The 15,476-nt window shown below is 47.0% G+C and overlaps 2 protein-coding genes across 2 annotated transcripts; one reads left to right on the forward strand and one right to left on the reverse strand.

Annotated features, from left to right (window-relative positions):
• Positions 1-438: 438 nt before the first annotated feature.
• On the reverse strand, positions 439-8,843 carry LOC113027922 (monocarboxylate transporter 12-B-like). The gene is made up of 7 exons (XM_026177758.1): positions 8,362-8,843; positions 3,042-3,145; positions 2,825-2,968; positions 2,494-2,748; positions 2,085-2,418; positions 988-1,247; positions 439-751 (listed from the first exon to the last, which is right to left on the reverse strand). Exons 1-7 carry the CDS (start codon positions 8,472-8,474, stop codon positions 558-560), a joined length of 1,404 nt encoding a protein of 467 aa, XP_026033543.1. The 5' UTR covers positions 8,475-8,843; the 3' UTR covers positions 439-557.
• Positions 8,844-11,477: 2,634 nt separating this feature from the next.
• Positions 11,478-14,970, forward strand: LOC113028342 (leukocyte cell-derived chemotaxin-2-like). The gene is made up of 5 exons (XM_026178539.1): positions 11,478-11,517; positions 12,668-12,779; positions 12,864-13,015; positions 13,103-13,238; positions 14,958-14,970. Exons 1-5 carry the CDS (start codon positions 11,493-11,495, stop codon positions 14,968-14,970), a joined length of 438 nt encoding a protein of 145 aa, XP_026034324.1. The 5' UTR covers positions 11,478-11,492.
• The last annotated feature ends 506 nt before the right edge of the window (positions 14,971-15,476 follow it).

Here is a 15,476-nt window from a genome sequence, read left to right on the forward strand (position 1 = left end):
GGCGCGTGAGGGGTGGTTCCCTATTTTTTATTTATTTATTTATGTTGTTGCTGGGAGTTGGAACCCTGTTAGTTAGGTTGCTTAATATTTACGCTAAGTACTCTTTAAAATACCAGAATAGGGAGGATGGTGTAGGTTTAAGTTTATTAGATTGATCAGTATTGCTGAACTATGAAATATTTTTTTTGTATACAGGTATAACAGAATAGCTTTAGTGTAGTTGTTGTTTTAAACTTGAGTATGAACTTGCAGACTTGCAAAATGCAGCAAGATATTTTAAAAAACAGTTTTGTTGATTAAAAAACACTATATCGGATTCATATCGGTATCGGCAGATATCCAAATTTATGATATCGGTATCGGTATCGGACATAAAAAAGTGGTATCGTGCCATCTCTAGTTTGCTGTCGCATTTTATTTGTAGTGTGAACGACCAGACAAAACAATCAGATTTGATCAAAAAATCTGAACTGAGCATCAAGACCTGCAGAGCGAACGCAGCCTGAGGGCTGTGAGGTAACACCTTCCTGTTGAAGGTGACGAAACCACCTGATTGGTCAGACAGGCTGAGGTGGAGGGGCTCGGGTTCCCTGATGACAGTTTTCAGAAGATTGCAGCAGCACCGAATCTGATCGATGGCGGCAATGGCGAATTCCAGTGACGGCGGAAAGAATGACCGCGCTGGCCAGCAGAGCGGCGCCGCTGAGGAGGAAAGTGGCTGTGTAACTTCCTGTAACATCAACCAGCCAGCCTGCAGAAAGAGAAGAAGAGTTTCAGGTGTGACATCATCAGCAGGCGATGTCAGAGTGATGTCATCAGATTTCAAATATCCAATGACGTTTGTGAGGACAATCAGAATCAGAATCAGAATACTTTTACTACAATTAGACGCACGGTCTTTAAACACATATTTAAAATTTAGGTGGATTTAAAGTTTTTTCTCTTTTAAAGATGGATGAAGCAGGAGGGTGGAGCTGTTTCCCTCACCTCCAATGGGCGGGCTGACCAGGTAAGGTATGGCGTGGAGGAAGTAGACAACGCCCAGAGCTGAGGACAGATACGTAGTTCCGACCACATCAGACGTCACCACTGGGATCAGAGCCACGTAGGCGCCGTCGAAGTAGCCGTAGAGCATGGCAAAGGGCACGAGGAGCGGGAACGAACAAAGTAATGGCGTGAAGAGGCAGCAGAGACCCTCCATCCCCACCGAGAAGACGTAACAGGCCAGGCGGTGCGGCTTCAAACACCTGAGAGACAAACAGGACGCCCGACGGCATCAGCACTCGAATGTCAGCCATGTTTGTGTGAACTGTCCCTTTAAAAAGAAAGCGTTCTGCTGCAAAGTCGAGTGGGCGTCTCCATCGCTATCACCTGCAAACATCGTGACGCTCGCTGTGATGCTGAAGTCACGCCTGCACGAGCTCGAAGGCGCCGAGCAGCACCAATAAAGGTCAAAATCCTAAACACAGAGCGACACGCCGGACGTGTGCTTTGAATTCTCGCAAACGTATCAAAGATGAAGTAAAATCGAACATGGAGGAGACGACTCGCAGCTTGGGTCAGGTAAATGGACTGATTCTCATTTAACACTTTTCTACTCACGCGGAGTACTCGGAGCGCTCAGTCACCCAATCACTGCCATTCACACAAGCACTTTCCAACTACATCCACACTCCGAGAGCAACCTGGGGTCAGTATCTTGCCCAAGAATACTTGGCATGCCAGGGATCGAACCACCGACCTTCTGATCGGTGACCTGCTCTACCTCCTGAGCTACAGGAACCCCAAAGCACCTAGTTGAAGCACCTTTGGCAGCAGGTACAGCCTCAGGTCTTTAAGCGTCACGTGTGGACGGAGTTCATCCTCCACCAGGACAATGACCTGGTGGAGGATGAACCTTCACCCTAGTCTGAGGTCCAGAGCAGTGGAAGCAGGAAGCACCTGCGCTGAGCCCCGAGAGTCACAGGAAGGCTAATAAACGTGCTCGCGCTCGCTGTGGGTGTCGAATGTTCCCCTCTGGAACGAGGCTGTAACGTGTGGAACAGGCCAGCGTCAGTGTTCGTCCTCGCGCACACTCGCCTTACCTTCTGTCCGTCAGCCAACCGAAGGTGATGTTCCCCACGATGTCGATGACCCCCAGGATGGACATGAGGAAGGCGGCGTGCTGGTGGCTGATGCCGGCACTCAGGGCGTAGGGCACCAGGTAAACGAAGGGGAGGCTGCAGCCGCTGGCCAGAAACAGGAAGGACACGGCCAGACCCAGAAAGTCAGGCAGCAGCAGGAAGCGGTACTCCCCACAGGACAGGAGGCGCCACATCCTCCTCAGCCTGGGGGCGGAGCTTTCAGGTGGAGGAGGCGGAGCTAGGAGGTCCACAGAGTCTTTGGGAGGTTTCTCCACGTCCTGCTGTGAGATGTCACCTGCACCAGAACGCACAGGTGAGTCTGATTCTGATTGGCCCGCTGAGGGAACATGTGATTGATGAGAACACCTACCACACTGCTCCTCCTGCAGTGCTATTGGTCGGAGCAGCGCTCCACAGACGCACAGGTTTGCAACGAAGGCGCTGAGGACGAGCAGTGCCCCCCTCCACGAGTACAACTCGATGAGCATCTGCACCACCGGAGCCAGCACGAAGGTCCCGATCCCGCTGCCCGACATGGCGACACCGTACGCCAGCGCCTTCCTCCGCTGGAAGTAACAGCCCACCAGGGCGATGGCGGGGGTGTAGCAGAGGGCGAAGCCCAGACCTGCGGACAGATTTTACGTGTCAGCATGATAAAGAGCACGCCGCTGTAAGATGGGGAGGACATGTCTGAGTCTGACCTGTCAGGATCCCGGCGCTGAAGTAAAGCATCTCCAGGCTGGTGGCGAAGGAGCTGAGCAGGAGGCCGCAGGAGGCCAGAAGGCCCCCCGCCACCACCGCCGCCCGGCCGGAGCAGCGGCTCCCCACCAGGCTGCCGACGGGAGCTGCACATACAGACACGCTCAGCCTCACGTGACCACAAGAACCACTCTGTGATGTCTGATTGGCGGTACTCACCACACAGCATGGTGCTGCAGTCCAGCAGGCTGTGGATCCAGGCGGTGGCGGCGTAGTCGGCCCCGAAGTGAGCCTGGAACTCCACGAAGAAGATGGAGACACACCTGCAGACACAAGAGAGGGTTAACACTGACCCCACCTTTGACGCTCGGCTGCAAAGACACACCATGACTGTCCCTGAAAAAAGTTTCAGTGCACTACAGTACCCATCATTCTTTGCTGCTGCTCAGATTTAAATAGAATTTCTTCATCTTTTGCAGTCAGCTGACTTTGTAAGTAAGTAAGTTTATTTATTAAGCGCTTTTCACAGACAGGCAGTCAAAGCGCTGCACACAAAGATTTGTAGCTCACTGATTGGATGTTTCTTGCCTAAATGCATCTTGGGAATTGTAGTTCTCCCCCCAAAACAGACTGTACATAAAGATGGACGTAAAGTTAAGTCTTCAACGTGCATTCTCCCTAATGCTGATTAGAGTCAGAACAGGAAGTAGGGAGGGTTTAAGGCGGCACTTCCTGTAAACAAAGCATAGTCAGGGCAGGCGTGTGTGTGTGTTATGTAACGTGTGCCAGTCACACATAACTTCAGGATTAATGTGTCGTTGTATAACTGCAGTGAGAAACATGGGGGACGGGCCTGCTCTCTCGCCTCACTGTGAGGACATAACACACGCACAGACGCACAAACACACTCTTTCACAGCGAGCTGATGGAGGGGAGGCGGAGCTTTGAACACATGTTCATGTTCCACAACAAAGACTTTAACTGAACAAACACACACATCCACACATGTGCAATAATACTAAGTGCAATAATCTTTTCTGGCATCGTTGTATTTTTACTCAGTTGTATATAGCATTCGTATTCTATTTTTATCTTATTGTATATTTTTATTCTATTTTATTCTACTGTATATAGTATTTTATTTTATTCTATTCTGTACAGCTGTGTACTGTATTTATTCTTATTGTATTCTAATTTTTGCCTCATAACTTTTGCACTGTCCACTTCCTGCTGTGACAAAACAAATTTCCCACGTGTGGGACTAATAAAGGTTATCTTATCTTATCTTATCTTATCTTATCTTATCTTATCTTATGTTTCTGAGAAGTTTTCCAGCTGCAGCAGCAGTCGCGCTGGTCTCCGGTCGGAGCAGGAAATGTGGGTCAAAGGTCACAGGAGGAGGCCGCGTGTCTCTGTGTTTAACCCATTCAGCCCCGGGGGCCAGGCCGCAGCAGGGCGGACCCGGCGCCTCCGGTAAACTTCCTGTTTGGAAGAAAGGAATAGCATAGACGATCCGGTCACTGCGGGCACCGAGGACTCCTCCGTCAGACGCGTCCACCCGGGAAGCACAGCTGAGTGTCACTAATTACTGGATGGAAGCAGGTTTCCTTTGGCTGACAGCAGTGTCAGGGCGTTTCTGAAATGTCAACCGCTCTGCCTACCTCAGGGGGCGGAGTCTTTAACGACAACATCACAGATGCGGCTGGTGGTGCAGCGGTGCAGGTGTTTGGTGTAGGGGGTGTGGGGCTGTAAATCCCCCGAGCGCAGAGCGAGCAGCAGAGCTCCAGAGTCTTTGAGCTGCACGTGTCTTTCACATACAAAGACGCTCTCCTGCTGGAGAGCTCTGCTTTTAGCTTGGAACGACGTTCTGAGGGTAGAAGGTGAGCAAACACCGGCGAGGCTGTTCGGAGACGATCTCAGAGGGAAAACCGGTCACGCAGCTTACTCCTTACGAGGAAAAAGTAATCTGAGTACTAAGATTAACTGAACCTGAAACAAGCAGCCTGCACGCACTGTGGAGCCAATGCCAGCTCAGCCTCCCCCACCCATTAAAACCAGTTCACCCCGACACACAGCCCCATCTCCCAGTGAGACCAGCTACACGCACACACATAATTAGATGTTGACTGCTCTCAGATCAGTGTCACGTGCTGAGAAACGGTGTGTTTTTGAATCTGTGTGTTCTGGTTTCTGCCTGGTCTGACTGGTGCTCTGCAGGCCTGCGGTAAACATGCTTACATGCATGCTTACATAACATATTCTTAAATATTTTATTAATAATCTTAATCTGCAGAATAACGAGGAACTACAGTGTAAAATAGTGCACACCCCATGCCCCCCTGTAGACACACCCCTGTATGTGCTGAAAATACCTGTGAGGTGTTTTTCCTGTTATTATTCCCCGACCTGCAGAGTGTAATACTTCATCATAAACACGTAGCACTAGCTGGTGTGATGGTACTTATAGTGCTTTTTTACTCAGTCTGTTTTCACACACTTCATTCAAACGAGATGTCCCACCGATGACCCACTCTAACAAACAAGCCACAGGTGCCCAATATAATTATAAGTTACTTCTACTGAGCATGCTCCTAATGCAGGGCGTTCAGACTGATGGTGTGGATGTGATGGTGAATGAGGCGGAGCAGAAGTCGCATCTTTTTGTGCAGAGGGATGAATTCTGTAGACCTCGTCAGGCATGTTTGAGGCTCATACTCTTTAAAACTTTGGATGCTAAGTACCAGCAACAAACACCATCCACAAACCTGCAGCAGCTCTCTGTGCGCTCTCACTTCTGTGCAGAATTGTGAATCAGTGATTCTGAGAGGCGGTTGAACTCTGGCCCACACATCCTCTGGCTAAGTGCTGAACTCCACCCAGCTTCACGCTAGGGCTGGGTGATATGACCTAAAATCCATATCGCGGTATAATTTGAAGCACGTGTGGTAACGATATATATATATATCGCGATATATTCTTTTCTTCTGTATAACGTGTTTTCCACACTTAAAATCCTTTAATGTTCTCAAAAATCGAGAGTGTGCCTTATGTATGACTTCTGGTTGTGCTTACTGATCTCGAACCCATTTTGGCTGCAGAAATCTGTTAAAAATGTTTTGATGGATTGTCAGAGCATTACGGCTGCCGTAGGGAGGAGCTTCACGGAGTAATCTGGGTCCAAAACTCCGTCAGCTTCACGTCCCAAAGTCAAACGAACACTGAGAGTTAAAAACAGTCTAAATTCTTTCATCTTTAATTAAATCATCAGCGTTGCTGCTTTACCAGGTGTAACAATTAAGTTTAACATCCATGAAAACAGAATTTATTAAATTTAATGGAGTTAGAAGTTAGCAGGAAGTTAGCTCGCTAGTTTCCACCTAAACATGACATAGCATGTTCTGACTGAGAGATTTCTGAAGCTAATTAAAACGTACAGCTCTGCTGTCACTTCCAACATAAATGAAGACAGAAAACTAAACAGCAGTGGGCCAAACTTCACGGGCCAAAGTTCAGTCAGGAGAACAACTGAGATCATTCATCCACAATACGAGGTTAGTTATTGATATACGGCAACAACATGGGAACAAAGCAGCTGCGAGAGAATTCAACATTAATGAATCAATGTTACGGAAGCGCAGTTTTTGGCTTTCCCCATATTTCAAAAGTGCTTCATCTCTTTGCTGTGACTGTCGCCCGCCATAATTTGCAGATGATAATGGTTTTAGCCGCTGCGACGCTTTCGACTAAAACAGGCGCAGCTTGATGACATCATCAACATGCGCTATCACGATATAGTCAAAATCTCTGTCGTTGGCCAAATTTATATCGTTTCTATCATATATTGTTTATATCGCCAACCCCTACTTCACGCCACCCAGCTTCAGGCCTCAGACGCTTTTTCACACGCAGCCACGTCACTAATTAATTAGGGATGGGTATCGTTTAGGTTTTATCCGATACCAGTATCAAACCGGTACTTTTGAAACGGTGCCGGTGCTCAAACGGTGCTCGAACCGGTGCTTAAAGAATGGAGAACACAAACTTTGTCCAAAAACCTCTCATGTTCAGCTGTTTTTTTGTAAAAAGATAACAATGTTAGCCTTTTCTGCAGCTATGGGGCATATATGGCATCACTCTTGGCTGGAAGCAGTGCTTAAACAATGGAAAAAACACAAACTTTGTCCTAAACCTCTCATGTTTAAGTGTTTTCCACTTTTTCTTTGGTCATTTTAGCCTTTTTGACCAGGGTGAAGGGAGTATCTGCCATCAAACAAGAGGACAGCCGCATGTAGCTATGATGGTGTTTGCTAGTTCACCTTACATGCATTAATGTAATAACATGGTTAGCCTACTCAATGTAAATTACACACGAACAACATTAAGCTCCTCACGCAGAGAAGAACGGCTGCTGCTGCATCATCATCCTCATCATTTCTGCTACACTGGCAGGGCTAGGGGCCAGGACTCTATTCTTCGGGTTTTTGGGGGATGTTGCTAACTCCGGGTCTGATAACAGGCACCACACCCGCAGTAGATGCGCACCGGTGTGAGGTCTCGCAGCAAGCTATCAAATACGGCGCATTTCTCGGCTTTTAAAAAAAACTCTATGCGTCGCCAGGTGTTTCATCAGATTCGCGGTGTTACCTCCTTTGACAGTATCACAGTATCAGCTTAAAGCACTTGTTGCTGCTGAGTTTGCATATTTTGCTGTGGAGTACAGCCAGACTTTGCCTTGGGCATTTTTAATCTGTAGCTCTGCTCTAAAAGAACGTACGTGCCTGGACCCGCCTACTATCCTCGGAAACGTAAAATGATTGGCTAGAATCCAAAGTGTATCACAGCTCAGGAAAAAAAATAAATGTGCGCTGCTTTTCGGTCTGGTTACTACCCTTTATGTCAGAACCGGTGCCATGATACCGGGACCCATCCCTATAATTAACCTCAGTAATTGGCAGATGTTTCTCCAGCAGGTTTTTTTAAAAGTAGTACACAATGTTCCTTTTTTGTTGCATGTGTAACAAAGAGAAACATGCTGCTGTGTCACAGTGAGAAGACTGGTTTTAATTTTAGGGCAGATCTCTGGACCGTCTTCTGTTGAATGGTTAAAGGCTGTTTGGCAATCGCTCTAATTGGCCTGAAGTCCTCGTTACTGAGTCATGTCACAGGAATGTTGTCTGCATGTCTTTGATTCTTCTTTCACTGAAGATTTTGTCTCTGAAAATGTTTTGATCTCTTTAAACATGTCCACATACACGCTCAGGTGCCTCTTTAAAGGTGTATCAGGGCCATAATGAACCCAAAGTGACCTCAAAATGCAAAACAACAGAAGCGATTCTTGCCCGTCTCTTTTATGTTTGCACAAATCAGTAAACTCTGATATAACAGCCAGTCTAACAGACACCATCATCTGTAGCTACACTAACACGGCTGTGTGCAGTGTTGGTGTGGACGTCCACGATCCCTCACTCTGTGCACCAAGACTGTAAGGGTCCTCACACAGCTATAAAGACCAGTATATGGATGTGCGTGTGTGCGTTACCTGGTCACTGCACGTGTGCACACCGTCACCATGAAGCAGCATCCAACAATCACCCACCCCCACCCGCCATCCGGCGGCGTCCCCCGGCTGTCCCGCTGCTTTCCAGCAGCCATCGCTGCAGCTTCACCACGGTGGCTGACCCTGGAGCTTCTGGTGCAAACCTGAAGCTGGTCAGCTGCTTCACAACAGCAAAACAAAGGTAAAAGTGTGGCTTGGACCGCAGGTGATCAGGTATCCAGGGGCACTCAGCCCTCCCCCAATGAGGGGTGGAGATCGGCCAGGTGAAGCTGGGTGGCAGAAGGACAGAAGAAGGAAAGGAAGACGCTCAGATTGTCTCCAGCAGATTAAAAGTCTCCTTCAACTTCCTCTGAGTCGAACCCAGTAGAGTCCCAGTGGAGTGACAGTGGAGTGACAGTGAAGTCCCGCCACCCTAATTCTGTCTGTGGGTCTAAAAGTTCCTGCGGTCAATGAGTGACACCCCCCCACCCCCACCCCCCCTCAATCATTAACCACACTGTGTGAACGCTGAGGCCCCCAGCCCGGACCTGATGAGGGCAGAGTCAGCAAAGAGTACTGCTGCGAAGGGAGCGCTTAGTTCTCCACACCCTACCTCCCCCCAGGGCCAGGGGTGGGTGGGGCTGACTGAAGGGAGGATGTCTCAGGTGTCGGGTGACGCAAACAAGCATTTCCAGTCAGACAGACCAGAGAGACCACAGTGTGTTCCACAGCAACCAGTGTGTGTCACACCCGAGGGGTGTGCTATACACCAGGACCAGAACAAAGACTGGGACCAGAACAAAGACTGGGACCAGGACCAGAACAAAGACTGGGACCAGAACAAAGACTGGGACCACGTCCAAACTTTAAAGGAATATGTAGAGATCTGAGACAGACACGACCGTCTGCGGTGTTCTTTAATAGAGCATGAAGGTTGAATAAAACCAGTATTTTCACCATTTTTGTGACTAAACACATTGAAATGAAAACAATGGCCTGCTGGACTCTGTGTGGTTTTTTAAAGTCCTCCGATATTTCTGTCTGTCTCAAATTTCAGATTCTTTCTTTTTTCATGATAAATAAGATCAAACAAATTTAAAGGCTTTTATATTTAATATAAATTTAATATAAATATTTATTATAAATAATATAACTCTTCAAAAACCGGCAGATCTGAGACAGAAGGACCGAAATGTGTTTGATGAGAAACTGAATGTGTCGTGATAATCAAATATACAAAGTTCATTAATTCACTGGTTTCCACACAAATAACATTTCAGACAACAGCAAATGTTCTGGTGCGTTTAGTGTTATCACTCTGAGACAGATGGCCAGCAGGTGGAGCCCTCCACCAATTAGCACGCTGAGTGTGATCACCTGTGAAACACCTGGTGCATGAGCCATGTGTGCACCATCAGACCAGCGTCACCAAGCTTGGAGTGAAAGTTGACACAGCTGATGCAGGTAATGATGCAGGTTATGTCGGTGTGATCAGGCCTCACTGTGACGCTTACAGATGGCCCAGGATGCTGCTGCTCGCCTGCTGACAGGGACAAACACTTGTTGCTTGTTTATCTTAGAGTTCATCTAAAAATGTTATGTTTGCTTTTAAAGATTCGAATGGCCGAGCTCCTACGTACCTGGCAGGCCTTCTGCACCTGCGCACTCCACAGAGGTGTATGTTACTGTGTTTTACTGGAAAGAACTTTGTGCTTCGATTTTATAAATAAAGTTGGATTGGATGTGTGCAAACTGCAAAGACAGCCCACATCTGGATCCGTGTGCATTTGTACACGTGTGACTGCACTTTACTGCAAACTGTGTACGCACAATAGGAACGTGTTTTCCTGGATAACGTCAGTGTCTGCTGCTCTTTCTGTTTCTCAGTCAGAGCTGTAAAGAAATAAAGAGGACCGGCCTCCACCTTCGCTGGAGGATGTGAGCCGGGGTGTTGTGATCCGGCTTTCCAGGTTTAGATCAGTGATTCAGTCAGCGCACGATAAGGCTGAAGGATAAACACGAGTTAGAAAAACTGGGCCAAGTTCAAAACGTGACATTTCCACAGACACGTGCCGGCTGTGTCTGATTACGACTGCAGCAACTCGGCCCTTTGGACGCCTTACTGCTGGTCGTGTGGCTCCTCCTCAGTTAATGTTAACAGTGTCAGGCCTCCTGCTGTGAAAGAGCCAGAGCCATCATCGCTATCCTTTTACTTTGTCGTGCTGTTTGGACCGTGCACAACCACATTTCAGTGACTGATTAACAACGCGTGGGCTGCGGGGTTGTGCAGTGTCGTGTATGCAGACATATTATTGGAGCAGTTTGAGCCCTTTGACTGTTAGTTGTGTATAAATGTGTGTGTCCAAAAGCTGCTGCATCCTGTTTGAGTGAGGTTAAAGGTCAAAGGGTTTAAGGACAGGTTCGTCCCACCACTGCAAACGTTCCCGGTGTCTCCGGTGAATGACCAGACATGATCGTGGTTTTGTCCTGATCCGGTTTCTTTTGTGACTCCACTGATAAAATGAAGGGAATCCTGAGAAGGATGAACAAAAGTCCGCTGGTCTGAGATCAGCTGATTCATCACAATGTGATGATTCGTGTCTGTGGCAGGTTCACCCAGCGCGGCGATGCTACCCTGCAGCGGCCATGAATGCTGTTGCTAATAAAATCACACCTGGATGGATGGAGGGGTTAATTGGCTGGTTTACCTTAAAGTTCACGTTAACCAGGTGACTGTAACAAGCAAAGGTAAGTAACTAATGATGCGTGACAGGAGAGTGAGCCAGCTAGCATGTACCTGCTCACAGTAGCTTTACACGGCCAAGGTTTTATCTCGAGGGTTAACTGTTCTCAGTCTAGTCTGAGTAACGAGCACCAAACTGTCCTCCATGTCCTCCTGCAGCACATCCACCCGCACACTTTACACGACTTTAATGTCTTACTGGCAGCTCTGACCTTTGAACTTTGTTCAGACAATACAGATTATGATTTTACAGCTTCACAGAAGGAAGAAGATGTTTTTCCTGTGAAATAATTTGATTGTGGTTGTTTCCTGGTGTTTCCACAATTCAGACTATGAAAACAGAGAAAAGCAGCAGAAACTCAGGATCTGAATCAAATCTGAAGACCTGAAGATGAGACACGTCGTAGTTTTACTGGGTGAGTTTTCTGCTCTGCACTGATGATAAACCTGTTAAAAACAATCTTTAGATTAGAACAAACAACTCATGATCATCGCTTCACTCTCATGGTGTGTTTAGACCAAACACAAATCCCTCTTTTCCCATGATTACATATAGAGATACAAAATTTGAGCCTCAGTCATCTTTATGGACCGCCAGCCCTGTATCATTCAGCTTTGATATGGAGACAGAAAAAAATAGGAAGGGAAAAGTTTGTAAAATCAAAATTCATTCTATATCTCACAAATGTTCATTTCTGTGCAGATTGTACCTTCTTATTTTCCTTTGGCTTTGCTAAAAAATAACGTCTTATTGCAGATTATATTCTGCCACTGAGAACCTCATAAGCTCTTTTATAAAAAGGTACTTTAATTTAGCAATACACACAAACAAACAAACAAAAAAAAAGAAAACAAACAAACAAACAAAGATACTACGCACTAACAATAACATAATGGCACAGTGAAACCCGCAGATCTGCTCGGCCTAGGGGAGCTCCCCTCCACCTCTTTACAGGTCCCATGTCGTTAGGTTTTTACTACTGTCCACTCAGCACTTTGCAGTCCATCCCTGATCATATTCGGAAGGGTATTTCCAGTCTCTTTTATAAACTACCTTAAAAAAAAGTTTAAAAACTATTTTCATCGTTACAAACATAAACTTACCTTTGTGGTGTTACGGGGACCTGCTCTTAAGGACTCACTGAGGACAGGGAGACTCGTCAGGTCCCCACAATGCAAACATCAAACTTTCCTCGAGGTTTTGGGATTATTCAGAAATGTCATAAACTTTTATCTGTAATTGTTTGAAGATCTGAGTTTATTTTTTTAACTTTGCATTTGAATAATAAGGGAATAAAATGATTACATTTAGTAACGTAATGATATGAACCGTTACAAATTATTTAACTTAAAAATCTTAATTAATGTTAAACTTTAGAATAAAAGAGAAAATCTGAAGACTTTTGTCCTAAACTGAGTTTAACTACTTAAAGACCATCTTTTAGTGTTTTAACTTATATGAAAATATTTGGTCTGAATAAATATGCAATAATTCTGGTTATTTATTTTCTCCTAACTGAAAACCCAAGGCTGTGTCCATAAAAGTCTAAATCTGTGTGTGTCCAGCTGTTTTGTGGGTGTGTGACGGCGTTAAGTTCGGTCAGCTGTGCAGCAGTAACCCGAGCAACAGCCGGAGGACGTCGGACAGATGGGGACAGGGACAGTACGGAGCCGGACGGTACTCAGAGATCACGTTTTTGTTGTAAGGCTGGTGTGGACGATGTGGCACAGCTGCTCACAGCTGGATGTCTGCTGGTTACAGGGGGACCAGACTCCACCAAGGGCTGGACATCAAGTGCAGCGACGGCGCCGCTGTCTACGCTCCGTTTGACGTGACTCTTAACGGGAAACTGACCGTCTACACCGACCCCAGTAAGGCAGCCATCAACGAGGGCATCAACCTGTCAGGACAGGGTGGGTCATCACGCGCAGCCAGCACTAACAGAGTTACTGATCCTGGTACTGATTCACTGATCGAGGCGTTGCGTTTGCGTCCTGCAGGTCTTTGTTTCAAGCTGTTCTACGTGAGGCCGGACCGAACCTCAGGAACGGTGAGGAAGGGGCAGAGGATCGGCACCATTTACCACAGCTTTTTTCTGCTTCCCTGTCTTTGTCATGGGGCGATCGTGGTTCAAGAGTTGGGAGTTCTCCTTGTAATTGGAAGGTTGCCGGTTCGAGTCCCGGCTTGGACAGTCTCGGTCGTTGTGTCCTTGGGCGAGACACTTGACCTGTTGCCTACTGGTGGTGGTCAGAGGGCCCGGTGGCGCCAGTGTCCGGCAGCCTCGCCTCTGTCAGTGCGCCCCAGGGTGGCTGTGGCTACGATGTAGCTGCCATCACCAGTGTGTGAATGTGTGGATGTGTAAAGCACTTTGGGTCCTTAGGGACGAGTAAAGCGCTGTATAAATACAGACCATTTACCATCTTTGCTTTTTTATTGAGTGAAAGAAAAACGAGTGCTGCTGTGTTTTTAAACTGAGAATACGAACAAGTTGACACGTTTGATCAGAATCACATAATAAACTGAACAATAAAGTAAATAAAATTTCACTTTACTTTGTGTTGTATAATAATAAACAGAGCAACTGGGGTCAGAGACAATCATCAGTGTCCAACGTTCTCAACTAAAATTGTATTGAAGATTAAAGTTTGTATTATTGAGACTGTGCAGCTGTCAGTAGCCTGATATTGTAAAACCTGGTGCATGACTCCACCCACCAAACGCCCTGACGGTAGAACTGCACGACGAATTACAGGCCAAAGCCGTGAAAACAGTCAAGAGAAAAATGTCGTAAAATATCTGTGCTTTATATCCAAGTTCTTATTATTCATCCTGACTCTTCAATAAAGAGCTGAGGGAGCAGCTGGTCCACCACAGGTCTGTCGCATGGCGCCCTCTGCTGGCCGGTCACTGCCATTACAACCGACGTCAGCTTCTCAGACACATGAAGGAAGAGCTCAGCTGTAAAATCCTGCTCCTCACATACAAGGTCTTAAATAATCAGGCCCCATCTTATCTTAATGACCTTGTAGTACCGTATCACCCTATTAGAGCACTTGGCTCTCGCTCTGCAGGCCTACTTGTTGTTCCTAGAGTATTTAGAAGTAGAATGGGAGGCAGAGCCTTCAGTTTTCAGGCCCCTCTTCTGTGGATGGATCCACAGCCGTGCATCATTATAGCCCCGTGTCCATTAGTACCTACTCTGCTCGACTCAGAGAATCCAGTGACATCATTAGTATGCAACACGACAACAACAAAGGTGGACGTTGAGGCGATGATGTACCTGCTGCTCAGTCTGTGGCTTTTCGTCTCACTCAGGGACCACAGTTTTGTTTTTAGAGTTATTTCCTTTGTTGTCGGGTTCCAAAAATGGCAGTTTTCATTTTCCTGAATGAGAAGCTCTCACAACTCATCGAGTGACGCCACTGACCAGCCAATCGGTGGCATGCAGTCGGACGACATCACATTTTGGTGCCTGCTCGGATCACTTGGAACCCGGCCGAGCAGGTACTAAAATAGTAGCAGATACTGTGACCTAATGGGAAACTGAAAACTGTGGCAAACCGTGCCGAATCGATTCTAGTAGGTACTAATGGAAGGGGCGTATGTATTCCTTTGACCTGCCTCCTTCTGCCCTCCTCCCCTCGCCTTCACAGATGGCTGCCCCACCCTGATCAGCTCTGGGGGTCGTGTGATTGTTGGGTTTTCTCCTGTAGAGTTTATCTTGCACTATAACGCCCCTCCAGGTGACTGTTGTTGTCATTTGGTGCTTTATAATAAACATGAATCTGCCAGTTCTCCCTGTGCTGACTCAGTCTGCAGTTCTGCTTCTTGAAGTTTCTGTGCTTTTGTCTTCAGTTTGTTGTCCTGATTGTCCAGCCTTACTGTGTCCCTGACATTTTGCTTGATTTTGTGTGTGCAAGCTTCAAACTGCTGCAGTGCCTTTTTATTTCCTGCGTTTCTTCCCAAAGCTTTAATTCATCCATGACTCCTTCCTCTGGAGTCTTGCTGTCGTCCGGCTGCTTTGGCTTAAAGCAAACGGTCTCTGTCTCTGATGTGCTTCCTGTTCACGACTGCCGATACAACACGTGGACTTCCAGAAAGTACATGAAGGTGTTTCCTACAAACATTACCAGGAATGACTTCACCTGATAACAGCGCTTTGGCGGGATGATAACACTCACCGCGGGTGGCCCAGATTCTACAAACTGCACGTGTCAGGAAGTTTGTTTCTGGGCCAGAGGCTGGACCATCAGCCCCACGTGGTCTGCAGTCATGCACTGATCTGTTCCCTTACAGTTATCACACAGTACAAAACATTACAGATAACGTAGTGTGAAACTGAAAGTAAGGCCTGCGCCTGACAGCACACGTGTT

Source organism: Astatotilapia calliptera, chromosome 8, assembly GCF_900246225.1.
Source record: "Astatotilapia calliptera chromosome 8, fAstCal1.2, whole genome shotgun sequence".
Lineage (NCBI taxonomy): Eukaryota > Metazoa > Chordata > Actinopteri > Cichliformes > Cichlidae > Astatotilapia > Astatotilapia calliptera.